General features: G+C 40.1%; 2 protein-coding genes across 2 annotated transcripts; both read left to right on the forward strand.

The window, feature by feature from the left end:
- The first annotated feature begins 735 nt into the window (after positions 1-735).
- On the forward strand, positions 736-8,827 carry LOC134644148 (immunoglobulin superfamily member 2-like). The gene is made up of 8 exons (XM_063496890.1): positions 736-1,177; positions 1,297-1,713; positions 1,851-2,258; positions 3,305-3,670; positions 5,691-6,062; positions 6,667-7,080; positions 7,845-8,237; positions 8,333-8,827. The coding sequence occupies exons 1-8, from the start codon at positions 736-738 to the stop codon at positions 8,530-8,532; spliced, it is 3,012 nt and encodes a 1,003-aa protein (XP_063352960.1). The 3' UTR covers positions 8,533-8,827.
- Positions 8,828-15,318: 6,491 nt separating this feature from the next.
- On the forward strand, positions 15,319-19,203 carry LOC134645205 (immunoglobulin superfamily member 2-like). The gene is made up of 5 exons (XM_063498553.1): positions 15,319-15,833; positions 16,496-16,870; positions 16,990-17,406; positions 17,545-17,952; positions 18,236-19,203. The coding sequence occupies exons 1-5, from the start codon at positions 15,761-15,763 to the stop codon at positions 18,247-18,249; spliced, it is 1,287 nt and encodes a 428-aa protein (XP_063354623.1). The 5' UTR covers positions 15,319-15,760; the 3' UTR covers positions 18,250-19,203.
- Positions 19,204-21,453: the final 2,250 nt, after the last annotated feature.

A 21,453-nucleotide genomic window follows, 5' to 3' on the forward strand; every position in this document is an offset into this window, starting at 1 on the left:
TACCCATTGTCTAAATCTACTGTCGTGGGAGGCAGGTAAAAAATCAGGGTCGTACGCTGGCCACCTCAGAGGTTTTATCTCTTCCTGAAGTTGCGCCTGCTTGACCACTCCCCTCCATATTTTTAATGTAAAATTGACCCATTGGCTGGTTGTCAAGATATTGTCCAACTCAGAAGCTGCGTGACCAAGTCTAGACTGGATCGGTGTGTCCGAGAGAGACATCTCAATCGCCTTCCACCTTGCACAAAAGGATGGGTTACACCAACACACCAAAGACCTCAGCTGAGCAGACAAGTAGTAATCCCTTAATGAAGGTAGGGCCAAGCCCCCCTCCTCCTTCGGCAAGTGCAAAGTAGAAAACTTTACCCTCGGTCTTTTGTTAAGCCAAATGAATCTCGAAATCTGTTTATTCCATTCCCTGAATTGCTTCTCTGGAATTGGAATAGGTAAAGCAAGGAAGAGATAGAGTAATTTAGGAAGAATGTTCATTTTAATTATCTGTATCCTGTTGCCAAAGTCGAGAGGGAGCAGGCTCCAAATGTTGAGGTCACTGTATATTTCTCTATTAGCACGACTGTAATTAATATCATACAGTTGTGTTAGATCTTTAGGCAGGAACACTCCTAAATATTTGATAGTAGACGCCTTCCATTTAAACTTGAATTTTGACAATAGCGTCTGATCTGGGGAGAAATTAAGTGTCACAACTTGTGTTTTTTTGACATTAAGAACATAATGAGTGACATTTTGAAGTTTCAGGATTCAGATGACTTCATTTGTGTTTTGTCTCTGCTTTACTCAGGAGAGGCCAGAGTGAACACTGAAGTACAAGCTGGGCCTCTGTATCGTGTGTTAGGCTCTCCCCTCTACATCACCTGCAGTGTGAGTGGCTTCAGAAGTGAAAACACTGACAAACATTTTGAATTCCGTATGACGAGGCCTTCAAACCCAAACTTTGACATCCAAATCATCAGTTCACATGAAGATAATTTTGGATATTCCAATCACCTAATCCGTGTGAGAAAAAATGAAATTGCTTTGAAACGTCTCTCACCAAACTCAGTCCACTTCGAGATACAACATCTGCTGAAAAGTGATGAAGGGGAATATGAATGTACTGCAGTCAACTTAGAAGGTGCTTATGATGGAGAGTATTCTGCTAAGACAGTCGTTAAAGGTAATCAATCACCATCCTGATTTTCAGTCATAAAACACTTGAATGTGTCTACATGTAGGTATGGTACAGACGATGTCAGAGCATTCATGACTTTTCATTTGTCTGATGTGGTTTCATAGTGATTGAAGACTCCCTGAGTGTCTCATCATCTGCTTCCACACCACTGAGCTTAAACGAGGGTGAAGCTCTGACTTTAACATGCCTGGCCTCTAGCAGCACCAGCCAGCACACCCATCTGTCTGTTGCCTGGTATCTCCATAAAGATGGACAGGAGGACGCTCAGCCTATCATTTCTCTGAATAGAGATTTTACATTGAGTCCAGGTCAGGGGTTTGAAAGGCGTTACCAAGCAGGTCTCATACGCTTAGATAAATGGGGAGAGGCCTCGTACAGCCTAAAGATGGCTGAGGTTGAGCCATCAGACCAAGGTAGGATCTACTGTCAGGCTCAGGAGTGGATCCAAGATCCTGATGGCTCCTGGTACATCATCATACAGAAGAATGCAGAAGAAATGACCCTGACAGTTAAAGCCACAGGTGGGAAGCATTTCATTGATTTTACTCAGTCGTGCTATATTTATAACACATCTTGATATTGGTCAGCACATTAATGTTTACTTATCCTATAGACACCTGTGTGGATGTCTCACTGTTTTCATTTTTATCTTGAGTAGAGGTGGTAGAGCCATCGTCTCCGTCTCTGACAGTGGAGATCTCAGCACAGCCAGCAGCGCTGCAGGAGGGGCAGGAGCTGTTGCTGTCCTGTGACATAAACACAGAGGACGTGGAGAAAAGATTCTTCTCTGTAGCATGGCTCAAGGGAAGAGTGGAGCTGGCTCGCATTGGTCCCACAGGCGTTCTCACTGTGGCACCGGAGTACAGTGTTCGAGAGAAAAATGGAGAGCTCAGAGCCGCCCGAAGTGGGAACAGAAATTACCGTCTCATCTTAAAGCCTGTGAAAACTGAGGACCAGGGAGAGTATATCTGTACAGTCTGGTCTCAAGAGAGAGGCCAAGATGATGCTTTTATTGAGGGAGAACCCAAAGACTCCAGCCCACAGCGGGTCAGCGTCTCAGCCACAGGTGTGTCAAAGTGAACACATACACACTCAGTTATTCAGGGGTTTAAATCACTGTACTTTTACATTGTTTGTGTGCTCCCACAGAGAGGTGGCAACTGTTAAAGTTGAGACAAGCAGTCAAAATATCCACTTCAACTGTTGTCATAAGTAGCTTTATTGACTATACAAAAAATGTAAACTTACTAAAAAAGCACATCCACTGGTCCTACTAAAATTCACTTAACAAGGGCACACACAGAGGTTGCGGCACAGTGTGAAGCACTATTAAAATTATTACTTATTAACTCTAGCACCACACCACATTAAGTGATCACACTCCAAAACCCACTACAATTCCATCCAACAATTCCATCACCTCACCAGGTCTGACCTCACACCTGACCACTCCCAGTGAGCACACCAGCTGCTACCAGGAAACCTTAAATATGACAGCAGGACCAGGGTTAAAAATCACTAACACAATATCTAAAACAAAGAAATATAAATAAAAACCATTAAAAAACCCCAGTGGATAATAATTGGCACATGGCTGGAATTCCAAACAGAAGCAAAGAATAATTAGAATCACACATAGCATTAACACATCATACACGAATGCATTGCTACAAATATGCTCAATAATTAAACATATAAATCTCCAGAGTTCAGCCAGCTACAGGTTAATATTTCTGAGCAGGCCTTTAACATAAATTTGCATCAATAAAATAACAAAATGGGTTAAGAGGTACTTCACTAACACCAGCTTGCTTTGTTTAGTTTTTCTTTAAAGTTTATGACATACCTGTAAAAGAAACATCCAGCGCCAGGTTATTAATTAATCGGCTAAAGTGACTCATGTAGCTGATAGTACATTTACTGCACAAAGATGAGGACGGTATTTAATCAACCCCGTTCACTGAACAAGACAAAGGCCTACCACACCTGGTGCACAGCCTTTTGTTATTATTCATAATACTGCTGATTCTCCCAGGAACCTGTAAGTTCCCATACACTAGGTTAATTTTATTGAACGTTATTAACTCTTTTTGTTGCCTCATCTCCTCACAGAAAACAGGCTGTCAATCAAAATGCAGCAGGCAGGAAATGTCACCGAAGGGGGCGGGCTGCATCTCTCCTGTAAAGTGGATGGGGTTCAAGGTCAACTCTCTGTCACCTGGCAACTCAAATCAGCACCAATGGCCTCGTTCACCGACATCATCAGTATAAGTCAGGAGGGTGTTACAGAGATAGCAGAGGAGTTTGAGAGTCGCAAAGTGAGGGTGATGCGTCCAACTACTCACAACTTCACCTTAGAGCTTGATGAGGTCACACTGTCTGATTCAGGAGTGTACCAGTGTGCTGTGTCTGAGCGCAAACCTAACAGCAAGACTCACAACCAGGCACAAACTACCACTGTGACAGTGACTTCTATAGGTAAGATGTGTCTGTGTGTTTGTGTAGTACAAACTATTCAAGACATATGATATTACCTTCATTGTAACAGCTGTTTCTATCATAAATTCTATCACTTCTTCGTGAAACCACACTTCAAATATTATAGAAGGAATAACAAAGTAAATATATGGATTTTGGTCAGTTTGAGTAATTAACTGTTTACTTGCAGATATGTTCATTAAACACTTTAATCCGTAGTGACATATTACAAGAAAATGGCAGGCAAATATCCAAAACATACTGATATTGAGAGTCTTAATGTAATCCTTTGGGGATCCTTCTTTTGTTTACTGAACCACATTAAATCAAACGTTATATTACCCCACAGAAAATCTAGATGGAATACATCTACAAAGCAAAATCATGTTATTTAGTGGATTTACTTTTTATCATCATAAGTCAAAATTTTACGTTTCCACATTTCAACACTTAACAATGAGATTGCACATTTATTCACAACAAGCAAAAGTTGTTTTGTTTTATGTATTTTTTTTTTTAGCTGAATTGTGAGTGCGGCTTTCAGAAAACAAAAGTGTCTTCAGAATGTTTGACTGAATATTATTTGTTGTAGCATTTCAGCCCCAGGGTGTGTCATAGTGAACACATACGCACTCAGTTATTCAGGGTTTAATTCACTTTCCTTTTTACATTGTTGATTTTAATCTGTTGGTATTAAGGCTCATTGCATATTTTTGTTTTTTGTTTTTTTTTTACTGTTAGTGAAATTATTTTTTCTTCTCAAACACAGCAGTACTGTTTGTCCCTTGCCTCATCTCCTCACAGAAAACAGGCTGTCAGTCAAAATGCAGCAGGCTGTAAATGTGGCCGAAGGGGGCGGGCTGCATCTCTCCTGTAAAGTGGATGGGGTTCAAGGTCAGCTGTCTGTCACCTGGCAACACAAATCAGCACCAATGACCTCGTTCACCGACATCATCAGTAAAAATGAGGAGGGTGTTACAGAGATAGCAGAGGAGTTCATGAGTCGCAAAGTGAGGGTGATGCGTCCAACTCCTCACAACTTCACCTTAGAGCTTGATGAGGTCACACTGTCTGATTCAGGAGTGTACCAGTGTGCTGTGTCTGAGCGCAAACCTAACAGCAAGACTCACAACCAGACACAAACTACCACTGTGACAGTGATTTCTATAGGTAAGATGTGTCTGTGTGTTTGTGCAGTACAAACTATTCAAGACATATGATATTACCTTCATTGTAACAGCTGTTTGTTCTTATTGAGTGGTGTGATTTGTTGAGGTATTCTAAAACCACTTTGGGAAGGTTTAACTTTCTATGAAGTATGATTTGTTGGCTCTGTCAAAACAGAAAAGGCTTGACGATGCTAAGGTTTTCATTGCAACTTGAAGATGGACAGAATTACAAATGAGTATATCACAGCTCAGGATTAGCTGTTTGTTTGGAGATATAAGTTAAAGAGGCAACGGTGAGCAGCATATGTGAAAAGGAGGGTAGTGGTTATAATAGGCAAACAATGCTGAATATCAGACTAATAGGCAGGATGGTAAAAGGAATTATTTTAATTTCTTTGCATTTTCATAACTATATGACAGGAGACATTAACATTCAGCAGGTAGGTTGCACATTAACAAACCACAAGCACAAATGGTTTTTTTAGCCAAGCCAGGCTTTCAGGGGAAAAAAGCTATCCTTAGAATGTTTGTGTTTGACTGAATATTTTGTTTTAGGGCAAATGTGGTTTAGGGTTAGTTTACAGTTTTTAAAAAATGACACGTAGCTGCATAAATATAGGGCTAAAGCTGGCTAATGCATACATTTATAAGCTTGAGACATAGATGTCATGACACATATTGGATGAAAGTAATTTTTGTGTATTCATTTTTATAATCAAGCTAACCTTTTCTTTTTTAAAAGATGAAATGATGCATAATTTTTTTTTTTGCTTTAACACTCATGATTTGCTTGATCACCAGCTTCTCCTTTCTTACTTGCTGTCACTGACTATTTTGGATTTTTGTGTCAGACACGCTGATGGGAGTGTCTCTAATCAGTCGCAAGAGTCGGGTGACTGTTGGAGAAAAATTGGAGTTGATGTGCCGGGTCAGAGGGCCACGCATGCCGGTAACAGTGACTTGGAGCGTGCAACGTGACGCTAAAACACCAGACACCATCCTGACACTTTCCCCTAATGGCACCATCAGTTGGTCTGCAGACCAGAACCACTACCAGCTACGAGTAGAAAGCAGAAAAACTGAAGTCATTTACTATCTGCTGGTCATTGGTACCAGCCACAGAGAAGGAGGAAACTACCAGTGTAATGTGTCTGTCTTACTGAAGAATGTACACAAGGAGTTGAAAGCATCCAATCAGCTTGCTGTGATAGTAAACAACCCAGGTACTGCCAGCTGCAGCCATTTTGGAGCAACATTGAATAGAAAGAGTCATTTTTTCCCTCTTTCCTCAGAAAATAATGAAAATATTGTCTCCCTTTTCTAGTAAGCAGACTTGATGTGTCACCTATCCCTGCATTTACAAGAAATATAAGCACTGACATAACAATAACATGCTCCATCATCACAACAACGTCTGAATCATCACTCTATTCTATCACCTGGCTGCATGAGGAAAATGCAGGAAATAAGACCATTGTAAGCTTGGACCGGAATTCCATAGTAACGGAATCCCAGGCGGACCTGCGTCGGCGAATCAGCATGAGGCGCAGCAAAGGACCCACTTTTGAACTGACTATTCGGCAAGCTCGAATCTCAGATAAAGGTTTATATACATGCAAAGTGGGCGAGTGGCTTCAAGATCCTCGTGGTGAATGGTATCTGCTCTCAACAGTGTCCAAAAGCACAGTGCTAACAATTACTGAGCCTGGTGAATACATTTATTTTTCATTACTTTATTACTTGACATGCCATATACAATAAGCACAAAAATAAATGAAACATGCCATTTAGAAATATATAACTTCATCTTCTTTTTCTATTTTCTAGCCCCCAACCTTCGTTTAGATAAGAAAGAGCAGCAGCTGACTGCCAAAGAGGGAGAGGAAGTCGAGCTCAACTGTAGCATCACTTCAGGAGCTTCTGGTTCTTCGGTTTTCTATCGAGTCATTTGGTATTATGCTGCAAACAGTTCTTCTTTGAAGAATGCATCACTGTTGGAGCTTGACCACACCGGCCTGGTGAGTTACCCAGACAACAAAGACATCAGAGGCCTGCAGGAGCGGCTACGCCTGTCCAGACCCACTCAGAAAAGCTTTTACCTAAGTATTCAGAAAGCCCATGAAGAGGATAATGGAACCTACTGGTGCCAAGTGGATCAATACCAGCTGGATAATGAAGCTCACTGGCAGCTGAAGGCCTCAGACAGTGGTGGTGCTATCAAACTCAGTGTAATAGTAACAGGTATGATCACACCTTTAGAAGTGTTCTGTTGGGATGTTAATGTTCTTAATGTTGTAGCTTATGTTTGCATGGATGTTTTAGGGGGAGGGGTTTGTTTTTTTTATATAAGAGGATATGTTAAATCTAATATCTTCTTGCTTTAGCTTTGTTTCAGCTATATAGCATTAAGAGTGGTACCGATCATCTGATTTTTTTAACTGTACACACTGATTACGATATGATTTAAACCAGGCATTCTGATGGTTTTCCTGTCTGTCTCGTGCTCTATCGTTCTTTTTCTCCTCCTCTTTTCTGACTTTTCCTGATTTTTTCCCTTCGTTAGTCCTATAAATCTTTAACACCCAAGGTAACATTAATAACTCATTCTAATCTCTTTATTTCTAATGAGAGATTATATCAAAAGAAGAGTTCAGATCAAGGAGCACGAGTATGTTTAAGAGGCCAGAAGCACCTGACATTAGTAAATCGTTTGTGATTTGATCAGAGCTGTGTCTATACTGTGAAGTGTCTGAAAGTTAGAATTAAAGTTTTGGTAAGGTGAGAATATATTTATAAAACAACTGGACAAAAACCTTTTGAAAGGGTTTACACCAAGTTTCTTAAGAAATTGAATTACCAGGAGCAAAGGAGCAAAGCCAGAGAATAGGGAATAATATACAATGTAAAATGTTTCCTGCCTGTGATTCCCCCTTGTCCCCTGGAATTTCATTAGGTCATACTGATACCTTAATAAACAGAAATTTTATCCTTGTGCGTATTCACAGAAAACAATCTCTCTATTCCAAAGGAGGAAGCAGAGATGAATACAAGCAGAAACCAGGATTTGACTATCCCTTGTAACATCAACAAACAATCCAGCCATGAATCCAAGTTCCAGGTCACATGGTTTTGGCAGAAAGAAATAGAAACTAAACAGCGCCCCATATTCACAGTCTACAGAAACTCGACTCTACAGGACAGGTTTGGGGAGAATGTTCGCCTGAAATACGACCACCCTGACCCCAGCCAATTCAGCCTCACGTTCTTGAACCCTGGTCCTGAAAATAGTGGGCTGTATTTCTGTGAGGTAGAGGAGTGGCTGCCTTCTCTGTCTCGTGGGTGGAGAAAAGTTGCAATGGAAAAGTCAGGGCATTTGAATGTCAGTGTTCTCACGGAAGGTAGGCATGTCTTGACACACTTCTCTTAACACGTCATTTTTCTCAGTAAATATCAAAAGATGTGGAAATACCTTTCTTTGTCTTCTTCTTTGCAGGTGATGCTAAAGCCGATTCTGAATGTAACACAAGGACTTATATAATAATAGCTATAGTAATTCTCATCGTCTTAGTTTTAGTCCTATTGCTACTCGTAGTCACGATGTGCAGAAGTAAAGGCTCACTGGGAAACAAGTCAGTGCCATCTCTCTGGGGTGAATCAGTGCCTATGAACACCAATCGAAGTGGAGATGACTGAACAGCAGAAGCTTTTTTTTGTTTTTTTTAAACGCACATATGCAAAAGTTTTCAGTTGGACTCCACCTAGTTTTAGACAAGTGGTCCCGCACACTTGTTTCAGAACTCGAGGGGACTGATCTTTCCAAGCTGTTACATCCAGACTGTGGAATGCACTTCCTCTATCTCTACAGCGTTTGGACTCGGTGGAGACCTTCAAAAAGCAGCTAAAGACATTTTTATTTCGAAAAGCTTTTAATTAGACCAGGGCTTTTATGATGTATTTATGACTGTATTGTGTTTTTGATACCTCTCTTGTGAAGCACTTTGTGACATCTGTCTGTAGAATATGCTATATAAATAAACTTTTACTTTTACTTTACTTTTCTTTTACTTTCTGACTTTAACAAGTGTCCGCTTTATTTGAAATAAACAAACAAAAGGCAGCTATACAGGCAGCTTACATTTGTGGATCTGTGCAAAGTTGACAGCATAAAATTTGCTTGAAAACCCCACGTGGGCGTGCGACATTATCTGTGAGTACCAGGTGAGTGGTGCACACGTATTCAAGGTTTTGTGAGCGAGGAGAGGTGTTACGTGTAGTTTCAGACATTTGTATGCACAGAAAGGGTTTTTATAGAGAAAATTATCGATTTGTGAGCAGAACTTAAATTGTGCGTGAACGATGAGTATTTTTTTAGGTTTGGATGTACTCATTTGTAAAACAGTTTAACATGTGGTCAGATTGCTTCGTATTTGTGTGTGGATTGGAGCACACGACTGTCAGTCCTCAAAAATTACATACAAATCACTGTACATAGGTGTAAATCTTAGTCCTGTCAGCCTTGAATGTAGGCAGGGCCATCCTCACACACATGAGGAGGTGCTCATTGATGAATTGAGAACTATAGCTAGTTTTGATTATGTTAACTGTGAAGAAAACTGCCTTGCTTTTGTGTGGAGCCAAATATAGTTGAAATGCACAGGGGCACTAAAAGTGGAAGGGTCATCTCATATAAACTGCTCTTTCGGGTCCACATCGTCTTCGAGATTAACAAATTGCATCAGGAGAGCCCCAGCATTTACTCATTGGTCTATTTTCACTGTCTTCTAATGGCACAGCACCATTTGTTCCTTATTCTTTCTTTCCTTTCTTTGTGTCACCTGTATCTTTTTTTAACATTACCCATTGCAGTCATCTGTATTTCTCCTTTCTTCTTTTTACATCACTTCTGTCTACTGTCTTTTCATGTGTACCTTACTCATTCTGTCTGCACTGTAGAGTCAGTGTTTACCACCTGGAATGCACTGAGTTGATTGGCTGACTGGTATCACGTGGGACGGCTTAACTCTCATCGAGTTGGTCTGTGCATTTCTTCAGCCACTGAACCTAGATCATAACCTTCTGTTTTGGCTGTAGGTCCGGGTCTGTATAGGATAGCTTGTGGGTCCAGATCAAGACCGCAGTCTGCCTGTTGGTGACCTCTGGTCAATAACAGTCCATGAAATAGCTCTACCGGTTTACTTTCAGTGCAAATACGAATACTTTTGAAGAATAAAATCAGCACTTTGATAAACTATGCAACTTTGTTGTTCTGCAAATACTCAGACTGCAATGCACTGTATATATGTTTTCATATATTTTTGTATAAGTACTAGTGAGATTCTGAGTGTCTGCTATTATTTGCCTTGGTTGTATGGTTGCTGCACTGGCACAAAACTGTATAAATCCAATCAAAATTTTGATGCTTTTCCTCCATCTGTCTCACACTCTCCTTCTTTCTCTCCTCCTCTTTCCTGACTCAATTTTTTCCCCTTCATCAGCTCCATAAATCTTTAACACTCCATCTGTGTAAGAAAATGGAATAGAAACTACTTATTGCTTTTGCTTTTGAGGGAACAGCCATAGACATCAGATTACTCTCATACTGAGGGAGGCTCATGTGTGGTGATTGTGTACAAGTTGAGGTAAAACTTGCAGTGTTTCTCTGAAAGATGCGAGAGACTGAAAGAACACTCAGGAACTTTATGGCAGACTGTAGTTCTCTCAGCCCCAGAGTGATGATTTTGTGCTGCCTTTGGTCTTGGGTTTTATCATCCTTTCACAGCCTGGTGGACTGGGCTCCTTGGTACAGCTACCCTCGAAAATTTTGTCTAATTTCACTTCCTTGTGTTTCCATGGCAATGCTTGTCAGTGCAAACAAAGAAACACTGAATTTGGGAGGCAAATCAATGTTTGTAACTATGCAGCAAAGGCTAGCAGAGGCAAAATCAAATCCACAGCAGCAGCCATTTGAGCTTCCTCTTCATGTTCTTTGCCTTTAATATGCCAATGTTTGAGTTTTTATAAACAGTCAGTTCATCCGTTATTTTTCCATACATCTACAGTACAATCCCTCTCTTTTCTGAACTTGTACTTTTTGCCTGCATGTAGGTGAACACATTGAGCAGGTTATCGTTATTGCTGTCAGACTAATTCCAGACCTAATTTGACATCAGATTGATGTGCTGGCCTTCATGTGCCATGAAAGGACTTGATTTATGACAATTGTGCAACTTTTCTAAATGCAGGAACAGCACTGCTGTGAACTTAAAACACACAAATGCTGTAGTGAAATCAGTGATTTAATAGCAGTAGGCATCCAGTGTCTGGCAAGAACACTACTCTTACAAAAACCAGTCTCTGTTCATACTTGTTTACATGACAAACTGGCAGTTGTACACTCAACAGTTATACTCTACGGTATCTGGTTTATCAGCATACCTGAATGGCACGGTGACACAATGTATTTTATTTTCACTTTTACTTTTGTTGATCCTGTGACCTCTCTAGCAACACCATGGGGACATTTTTGGTAAAATGTCTCCACAACAGATTTACTCATGTGAACCAGGCTCCCAGTAGTTGGATAAGATTTGGCGTTTGTATGAAATAATTTCTGTCCTGTAAAACACACACACATGCTAAAAAGCACAAATGAGCCAGATAAATTATCATTTCTTTTTTAAACAATAATACACAGAAAAACCCAACAATCAGAACACTCTCTTTGAGCCAGCACTTGGCAACGATAGTCCATATAAACAGTCCAGATAAACAGTGGGTGAGAGGGCTGAGTATGGAAAAGGCATCTGACAAAAAAGGTTTTGCCAAATCAAACATGTGGATCATCAAAATGAGATTTCCATACCAGATTGGTTGGAGCCCCGATTAAGGAATTTAAATGTGGGGGATATGACTGGTATAGAGACAGAGACCTGGCTGATATAATTAAGAGAAGGGAGGAAGTTATTCTGTGTGCAGAAGATCAGGTGGCAGGGAAGCAAAACCAGGCACACTGAAGAGGGATTCAAAGTGTTCTACCATAGTGCAGATAGGAAAACAAACAGGGTAGGGTATTCTTGAAGGAAGAGTGTACTCATAGTGTTGTGGAGGTTACGAGTATTAGACAGGATCATGAGTATGAAGCTAGAAAGTGAATGGGGGATTTTGAATGTTGTCAGTGCAAATACCCTAAATGTTGGATGTCAGAAGAGAAAAAAAACATTCTGAAGCATTTTGGATAAAGTAATAGAGAGTGTCCAAGGGTGGGAGAGAGTAGTGTCTGGAGCAGACTACGATGGACATGTGGTTGAATGGAGAACACAGGTGATGAGATGTTGAGATAGAAAGGGCTGCAATGAACACATACTTCAAGAAGGCTGCAATAAGAATGGAAGAAAGTACACACACAGGTAGACATCTTATCAAGAAGGTGCAGTCGGAAATAAATACAAGACTGCAAGGTTGTCGCAGCAGATTAGGCAGGCTGGGGTCAAACACAGACCACATGGTGCAGAGGTTTTGGACATTTGAGTAGCCTTTTATTTCCATCATGACACCAACACCCCTACTGGAGTGGTAGAACTGTGTTAGGAGGCACAAATCTTTTAGTTCTCTTCACTGATATGTTGAATAGGATGATTCTCCTTCACTGTCTGAGAAATGTATTTATGCCATGCTACCAGATTGGATGGCTGTCTTACCTGTGACTAAGACAGCTGTACCAATAAGGTGATGTCTTCACTCACACATCCTCCTCCCAAGTCAACAGAAATGATGCTCCGCTCTCAGCCTTTCTCATATGTAAGGCACTGCAACTCATGTTTTTAATTAGCTAACAAACTATGTGCTGTTCCACAAAGGGGCTGGCACAAAAGCAATATTAAAACTCATCACTTCGCTAGAAAATTGTGTATACAATATCAAAAGTAAAAATAATCAATCTGAAGAAAAACATTCCTCCACAGCAGGGGGTGGGGGGGTTAAGCTTTAGCTTTCAGCTATTGTTAAAACTCTCATCAATTTTATTCAACTCAATTCAAGTATCTCAATTTAATTATAGCATGTTCAGTAACATCATGATGAATTACAAAGCAGCACTAACAAAATGGATGGCATGAGAATGCTGAAAACAAACAAACAGTTGTTGATTTGCCGTCCTTAGATTAAGTTCTCTCCTCATGTAACAGTAACAGAAATGATGCATTTACAGGTAAGAATGCAGCTAGGAAAGATTAGATAGTAATCTGTAGGATGATTTTGAAAAAGGAAGCACATGAAGGTAGATTCAATGATTAAATGGTGGGAAATGAAGAAGGAAGAATGTTGCACAGAGTACAGGGAGGAGTTGAAACACGCTCTGGGTTGTAGGAAAAAGTTATCAGATAACTGGGAGAGTGCTGAGGGAAACTGCCAAGAAGGAAAGAGGACAAGGAGATTTGGTGGTGCAATAAGGAAGTACAGGAGAGTATTCAAATGAAGAGGTTAGCAAAGAAAAAAGTGGAATAGTCACTAGATGACGAAAGTAGACAGGAGTACTGGGGGGCTTGTCCTTGTCCTTGAAAACACAATAAGTTTCTATCACGAAAGTTAATGAATTTCCAGCGCAGTACAATGCTCCCTCTCTCTCTCTCTTTCTTTCTCTTGCTTGTTTTGTAATACTAGCTGAGTTCTTTTATAAGGGCAGACTCAAAGTTGGCACCTTAATCTGAGTGCAACTGTTCTGGACATCCAATTGGCCGAATAATGTGTTCCAACAACATCTTAGCTTTAGTTGAAGCAGTCTGATCCCTGATATTGCCCAAGCATATTTAGTAAACATGTCAGTATCAACCAAAATATACTGAGATGAGTCTACAGGTCTACTTAATATAAGGAAGTCTTATAGGTCTTCCTTATAAGGAAGACCTATAAGACTTAATATAAGGAAATATAAGGAAGTGGGCAGGGATAGCTCAGTAGGTAAAGTGTTGGCCCCGTGACCGGAAGGTCGGGGGTCGATTCCCCTGAACAGTTACCCTGAGGTACCCCTGAGCAAGGTACTGTCCCTACACTCCCGGGCGCCCAATGGCTGCCCACTGTTTCACTGAGTGAATGGGTTAAATGCAGAGAGGAATTTCCCCACAGGGACCAATAAAGTATACATACATTGAAGTCAACGGCCATGGACAGGTGCATGTGCATAAACAGGGATGAGAGGGGCCTTACCATCATTACATAATGTGTGGCTCCAGAGTGGTTCCACAGTCTTGGTTTCACAGCCAAGATCTTCACTTCAAGAAATAAATAAAATTCCCATTAGGCCACATTAATCTTGCTGCAATCATACTGCAGAACACTGCACACCATAGGAACCAGTTCTTTGTTACTCAGTTTGTGTATGATCATCTCTTCTGTGATGGAGCATCTTATTACCATCCCTCATTTTAAATCACCCTGTGGCTACAGCAGGAATCCACTCCTCAAGAATATTAAGAGTAAATTTGAAAAAATAAAAAAAGTAAATGATCCACATATGAGTAACGAGTAACATGATGGGGTGAGGCTAGGTCTCACAGTGGTTTCACTCGAAACCTCTGCTGATAATGACCCACATCCGTTTTCACACCTTAGCTCATGTGATTAGGCACATGAGCGATAGTTGGTCAATGACTCTTTTTAGGGACCATTCTCAATAGGGCTTAAAATCTGAGGCTCTCCACCAACTGGTCTTGGGACGAAGAAGCTTTTTTTTTTATGTGTCTTTCCTCTCAGGACTAGTACAGTCTCATACCTATAATACTTTCTCAACATTTTTGTTGAATACATCCATCCATTCTCATCCGCATATCCAGTTCAGGGATATTTTCAAGCAGTCTGGTTATTGAACTGCTAATCTGCTAATTTGAATAGGACTGGTTAAAACTGTATGTCTTTATGTTCTCCACCAGGTGGCACCATTGCCTCATTAATATACAGCATCGTTCAAACAAATAAATTCAAGCTTGCAAAGTTTGCAGAAAGGGGTCGAATTTAGATGGGGTGGTTCTAAGCAGCATGATTAACTACTCTGTCTCTCAAGCTGCCTATGCAAGAATATGATCATGGATGTAAATACTTTTGAAAAATGAATCGACGAATAATCGAATGCAAAAAATCGAATCCAAGTTACAATTTTTTTTGTATTTGTAATTATTTTCAGAGAGGAAGTAGCTGCAAAGATATAAACTTTGAGACAAGGATAGGGGGAAAGGATTTTTCTCTGGATCTGTCAGAAATGTGTATTACCCGCTGGAAACGAGCAAAGACATTTATTGAGTTTACACGAATTAAGAGGTGGAAGATTTCCAGCACGTTTTATTTTTGATTTATTATATTTACTGATAGGTTTTGCGGGGGTTCAGGTATGAGCTGGATTGGGATGCCTTTCTCTCTCTTTGATCCCCACTACTTCCTTCCAGTTTTTCCACTTCTTCGTATATTTTCTCAAGCCAGTCCCGCGGGTTCGGCAATTTCATTGGATATGTAGCCTACGAATCCTTTTATTGAAGTTGGAAATGCATACGAGCGATCTGAACAGGCCAAATCACAGTATTTACGGCCGTTTCTCAATTCTCAAGTACGCAAGTCCGTACTCGCGTTCTCGCTCAGCCCGGACATTGTAAGTTCGCACGGGAGTCCGGACTTGCCGAGACACAAGTCACCACCGATGTATTCTCTACACAACGGGAGGAGAGAGAAACATACTAGAATTTTTTTAGCGCTTTCGACTTGATGCGTACTTAAATTGGAACAGTGCTTGGTCTCGGACTGATGACGTATCACAAGTCCACGTGAACGCAAGTACACACACGTACGCATATTTAGACACGGCCAGGGTGTGAAAAGAAAGTGAGATTGCACAGTTGCATTATCCACGGGCTTGTGTTTAGCCTGAAGTTGGAGGTTCATGATGAGCCGTTTCCTGCTCTCTCTTTGGAGGGTCAGTGTGATTCTTTGCCTGGGTCAGATTTTGCATTGTGGTAAGTAGTACAGTGAATTCCTGTAGTTGCATTTGAGTCTGATCGATGATCATGAGGAGTAATCGGAAATGTCAGAATATGTTAAAATGTCAGAATATCAACTATAACCAATTTACAAAAGTCCAATATGTAAAAATAGATGTAAATGAATGTTAATGTCTATGATAATTCTAAAATGCTTTTTGCGAAATGGTTTTCAAATGTTATAAAATTGCATTTAGCAAAAAACAGAGTAAACTCACTGATAAATGTTCATTCGTTTTTGGTATCTATAGTTTTAATGTCAGTTTAATTGCTGCATGAAAACAAATTGGCTCAAAATTACTCATTTATGAAGAAGTTGTAATAAGAGTTTGCTTTCTTTGGGGAAAAAAAATATTCTGCATATGAAATAAAGTGAATCAAGCCAACATACCAAGAAGCCCCAAAACTTGCAAACATTTTTAATTAGAATTATCATAAAATGTATCTGACATTTTTTTAAACATATCAAATGTTATGTAACATTTGATATGTCAGTAGATGTTCAATTTACAGTCTATATAGTGTGCCATAACCTACAGTATATGTTAGATACTTTAATACTTATAAATACATGAGTGACACTTTGAAGTTTCAGGATTCAGATGACTTCATTTGTGTTTTGTCTCTGCTTTACTCAGGAGAGGCCAGAGTGAACACTGAAGTACAAGCTGGGCCTCTGTATCGTGTGTTAGGCTCTCCCCTCTACATCACCTGCAGTGTGAGTGGCTTCAGAAGTGAAAACACTGACAAACATTTTGAATTCCGTATGACGAGGCCTTCAAACCCAAACTTTGACATCCAAATCATCAGTTCACATGAAGATAATTTTGGATATTCCAATCACCTAATCCGTGTGAGAAAAAATGAAATTGCTTTGAAACGTCTCTCACCAAACTCAGTCCACTTCGAGATACAACATCTGCTGAAAAGTGATGAAGGGGAATATGAATGTACTGCAGTCAACTTAGAAGGTGCTTATGATGGAGAGTATTCTGCTAAGACAGTCGTTAAAGGTAATCAATCACCATCCTGATTTTCAGTCATAAAACACTTGAATGTGTCTTCATGTAGGTATGGTACAGACGATGTCAGAGCATTCATGACTTTTCATTTGTCTGATGTGGTTTCATAGTGATTGAAGACTCCCTGAGTGTCTCATCATCTGCTTCCACACCACTGAGCTTAAACGAGGGTGAAGCTCTGACTTTAACATGCCTGGCCTCTAGCAGCACCAGCCAGCACACCCATCTGTCTGTTGCCTGGTATCTCCATAAAGATGGACAGGAGGACGCTCAGCCTATCATTTCTCTGAATAGAGATTTTACATTGAGTCCAGGCCAGGAGTTTGAAAGGCGTTACCAAGCAGGTCTCATACGCTTAGATAAATGGGGAGAGGCCTCGTACAGCCTAAAGATGGCTGAGGTTGAGCCATCAGACCAAGGTAGGATCTACTGCCAGGCTCAGGAGTGGATCCAAGATCCTGATGGCTCCTGGTACATCATCATACAGAAGAATGCAGAAGAAATGACCCTGACAGTTAAAGCCACAGGTGGGAAGCATTTCATTGATTTTACTCAGCCGTGCTATATTTATAACACATCTTGATATTGGTCAGCACATTAATGTTTACTTATCCTATAGACACCTGTGTGGATGTCTCACTGTTTTTATTTTTTATCTTGAGTAGAGGTGGTAGAGCCATCGTCTCCATCTCCGGCAGTGGAAATCTCAGCACAGCCAGCAGCGCTGCAGGAGGGGCAGGAGCTGATGCTGTCCTGTGACATAAACACAGAGGACGTGGAGAAAAGATTCTTCTCTGTAGCATGGCTCAAGGGAAGTGTGGAGCTGGCTCGCATTGGTCCCACAGGCGTTCTCACTGTGACACCAGAGTACAGTGTTCGCCAGAAAAATGGAGAGCTCAGAGCCGCCTGGACTGAGAACAGAAATTACCGTCTCATCTTAAAGCCTGTGAGAACTGAGGACCAGGGAGAGTATATCTGTACAGTCTGGCCTCAAGAGAGAAGCCAAGATGATGCTTTTATTGAAGGAGAACCCAAAGACTCCAGCCCACAGCGGGTCAGCGTCTCAGCCACAGGTGTGTCAAAGCGAACACATACACACTCAGTTATTCAGGGGTTTTATTCACTGTACTTTTTACATTGTTTGTGTGCTCCCACAGAGAGGTGGTCACTCTTAACATTAAGACAAACACTGCAGTCAAAATCTCCACTTCAAGCGATGTTACAAGCAGCTTTATTGACTATACAAAAAATGTAAACCAATTAAAGAAGCACATCCACCGGTCTGACTAAAATTCAGTTCACAAGGTGTTATGACTGCTGTCGTAATTTTGTGTAATATGCAAATGTAATGTGCAGGTGCCTTTCTGTGATTGGTGGATCCAGAGGACAGATCATACGGACTGGCTAACTACCTGGAGAAGACTTATATAATGACACCACCATCGATGGCCAGATTCATCCTCGGCTCATCCCAACCAGCAGACCTTTTGTAACTTGCCCAATGCTGTTTGCCTTATAAAGGAGTAAGTAGGGGTGGAGTGCCTTTTTGTTTGATTATAGTTTTCTCATGTTTTTCTTAGTTAGTGAGGCAAGTTGCTGTCATTTAGTTTAATTCTTTTAAGGAGGTAAGTTTGTTAAATCTGGAGATAGGCTCCTTTTGTTTGTTGTTTTGGCATTAGGTTCACCCCGAAGTTATAATCAGCTCCTTATTTTGTGTCAAATAACCTTACGAATCAACTCATTGTAAATAAATCATTATCAAACTTTACCAGTTATGTGATGTGGCTGCTTGGGGTCTGACGAGGATGATTCACCCTTATGTTGTGGTCTGGCCACCTCTAGACAGGCCATAACACAAGAGCACACACAGAGGTTCCAGCACAGTGTGAAGCAACTTAACTCAGTGATCACAATCCAAAAACCATTAGACAGTTGCATCACCTCACACCTGACTACTCCGAGTGAACACAACAGCTGCTACCAGAAAATCCTAAAGATGACTGCAGGACCAGGGTTAAAAATCACTAACACAATATCTAAAATGACACAAGAACATTTAACATCAATTTGCATCAATAAAATACCACAATGGGTCAACAGTCACTTTATTAATACCAGTTTGTTTGTTTTTTTCTTTAAAGTTTATGACATTCCTCTAAAAGAAACATCCATCCCCAGGTTATAATTAATCAGCTAAAGTAAGTCATCTAGCCAAAGGTACATTTACTGCACAAAGCTGAGTTCTGTATTTAATCAACCCCATTCACTGAGCACACATGGTGTACAGACTTTTTTTTTTTACCACTTCCCACTAATATGCCCAATATTCTCCCAGGAACATAGAAACTCCCAAACACTACATTATTTTTATTGGTTGTTATTAAGGCTCACACAAAGTGCTATCTTATTCTACTTATTTTTTCTTATTCATGTTTTTGCTGTTATTAAAATAATTCACTCACAGCCAGGCACAAACTACCACTGTGACAGTGATTTCTATAGGTAAGATGTTTCTGCATGTTTGAAGTGTTTCAGAATAAGTAGCTGAGGAAACATATGTGGATTTTTGTCAGCCTGGTAATTCAGCTTTATTTTCATACATACATTAAATTAAATATTTTTTGCCCATAGTCACATGTTGCAGCAAACTGGTTCCCAGGTGGCCATAAAATATTAATATCCAAACTGTTAAACGAATGCTTTGACAACCCCTCTGTATGTATGATTGATCATGGAAGCTTAATGAAAAGGCACGAACATTTATTTATTCTTTATTGAGTTTAGCAGATATTTGGGGGGTATTATTCAAGTGACAGTTTATGGATGGTTAAGGAGCAAAAGGGGACTGTCCATCTTACATATTTCGAAAATAAAACCTTAATGAGAAGTGTTCACAACTTGCAAGTTAAAATCTGTGTTGCATAGTGTGTGTGTTACTATAGATGCTAGCAGTACTCACCTTATCCTGATTGTTTTTTCAGCAGGCAGTTTTGCAAAGTATTTCTAACATATGTAACTGATTAAAGCAAATGTGTTATTGGATTTTTTTTTATTGATATATAAAAGTGGAGGAAGATGCACACAGGTGAACTACATCCTGAAGAAAGTAAAGATGAGATTAAAGAGATTGTGTGTAGAAGAAAATTTGAGAGAGGGGAGGACTGATGGAGGACAGTTAGCGAATCACGAAGTGCAGAGAATTAGTAAGGAGGGCGTGAAAGCAGCTATGAAGAGGATGAAGAGTGGAAAGACAGTTGGTCAAGATGGCAGAGGTATGGAGATGTCTAGGAGAAAGCAGTGGACTTTTTTTATCGTATTGTTTAACTGAATTTTTGACAGCGAAGGGATGCCTAAATGTAATATATTCTTTCTATAGCTATGTTTAAGCTATGTAGCTATAGCATTGAGAGTGGTACCGATCATCTGATTCAAGTGGGCACCATTATAGTCTGTACTTTCTTGTTTTGTTGTCGATTGCTTCATTTCTTATGCTGTCTATCCTTTGTGCAAGCTGCATGTGCCCTGGCTCTTTTTACAGATTTTTTTGTCTCTCAGTTTGGCTGTTTTCAAGTACTCATAATTGTTCTTTTACTATTATATTTTAGTTATAGATGCATTTCAAGGCACTCAAGCGATTAAGTAGCATCAGAATTCCAGTATGCATAAAATTACAATTGGTAAAATTAAAATGTCAACAATACAGAATCAGGGGAATATTCAGTCCAAGTGATACTCATTTTTCAACTATACATACTGATTATGATGTGAGCTATGCTAAACCAGACGTGTGAACTGCCAGTATTACCAACCCATTCTAATCTCTTTAAAAGATTGTATTGAGAGATTGTATCAAAAGAAGAGTTCAGATCAAGGAGCACAAGTATGTTTAAGAGCCCTGAGACAGCTGACATAAGTAAATCACATTTGATTTTTGAGCAGAGCTCGCTTTACTGTGAAGTGTCCGAAAGCCAGAATAAAATTTTTAGTAAGGTGAGAATAAATCTATAAAGCAACCAGACAAAAACGTTTTAGGTTGAAAGGGTTTACACCAAGTTAAGAAATGGAATTATCACAGCTGTTTTAAGGGATAAATGAGCAAAGCCAGAGAATAGGGAAGAATGTATAAGGAGAAGAAGAAGAGAAACAAAAAGAAATGGTTTAATGCCTTTTATTCCCCTTTTATGACCACCCTGACCCCAGCCAATTCAGCCTCACATTCTTGAACCCTGGTCCTGAAAATAGTGGCCTGTATTTCTGTGAGGTAGAGGAGTGGCTGCCTTCTCTGTCTCGTGGGTGGAGAAAAGTTGCAGTGGAAAACTCAGGGCATTTGAATGTCAGTGTTCTCACAGAAGGTAGGCATGTCTTAACATATTTCTCTTAACACATCATTTTTCTCAGTAAATATCAAAAGATCATGAGGAAATACCTTTCTTTGTTCTTTGCAGGTGATGCTAATGGTGATTCTGAATGTAACACAAGGACTTATATAATAAGTATTGTAATTCTCATCGTCTTAGTTTTAGTCCTATTGCTACTCGTAGTCACGATGTGCAGAAGTAAAGGCTCACAGGGAA

Source organism: Pelmatolapia mariae, linkage group LG16_19 (assembly GCF_036321145.2).
Source record: "Pelmatolapia mariae isolate MD_Pm_ZW linkage group LG16_19, Pm_UMD_F_2, whole genome shotgun sequence".
Classification (NCBI taxonomy): domain Eukaryota; kingdom Metazoa; phylum Chordata; class Actinopteri; order Cichliformes; family Cichlidae; genus Pelmatolapia; species Pelmatolapia mariae.

Coding starts and splice junctions, on each gene's coding strand:
- LOC134644148 (XM_063496890.1), top strand. CDS start 736: ATGAGTGACATTTTGAAGTTTCAGGATTCAGATGACTTCATTTGTGTT. Junction 2,259..3,304: donor GGTCAGCGTCTCAGCCACAG/GTGTGTCAAAGT, acceptor ATCTCCTCACAG/AAAACAGGCTGTCAATCAAA. Junction 8,238..8,332: donor TGTCAGTGTTCTCACGGAAG/GTAGGCATGTCT, acceptor TCTTCTTTGCAG/GTGATGCTAAAGCCGATTCT.
- LOC134645205 (XM_063498553.1), top strand. CDS start 15,761: ATGATGAGCCGTTTCCTGCTCTCTCTTTGGAGGGTCAGTGTGATTCTT. Junction 16,871..16,989: donor TGCTAAGACAGTCGTTAAAG/GTAATCAATCAC, acceptor GTGGTTTCATAG/TGATTGAAGACTCCCTGAGT. Junction 17,407..17,544: donor CCTGACAGTTAAAGCCACAG/GTGGGAAGCATT, acceptor TATCTTGAGTAG/AGGTGGTAGAGCCATCGTCT.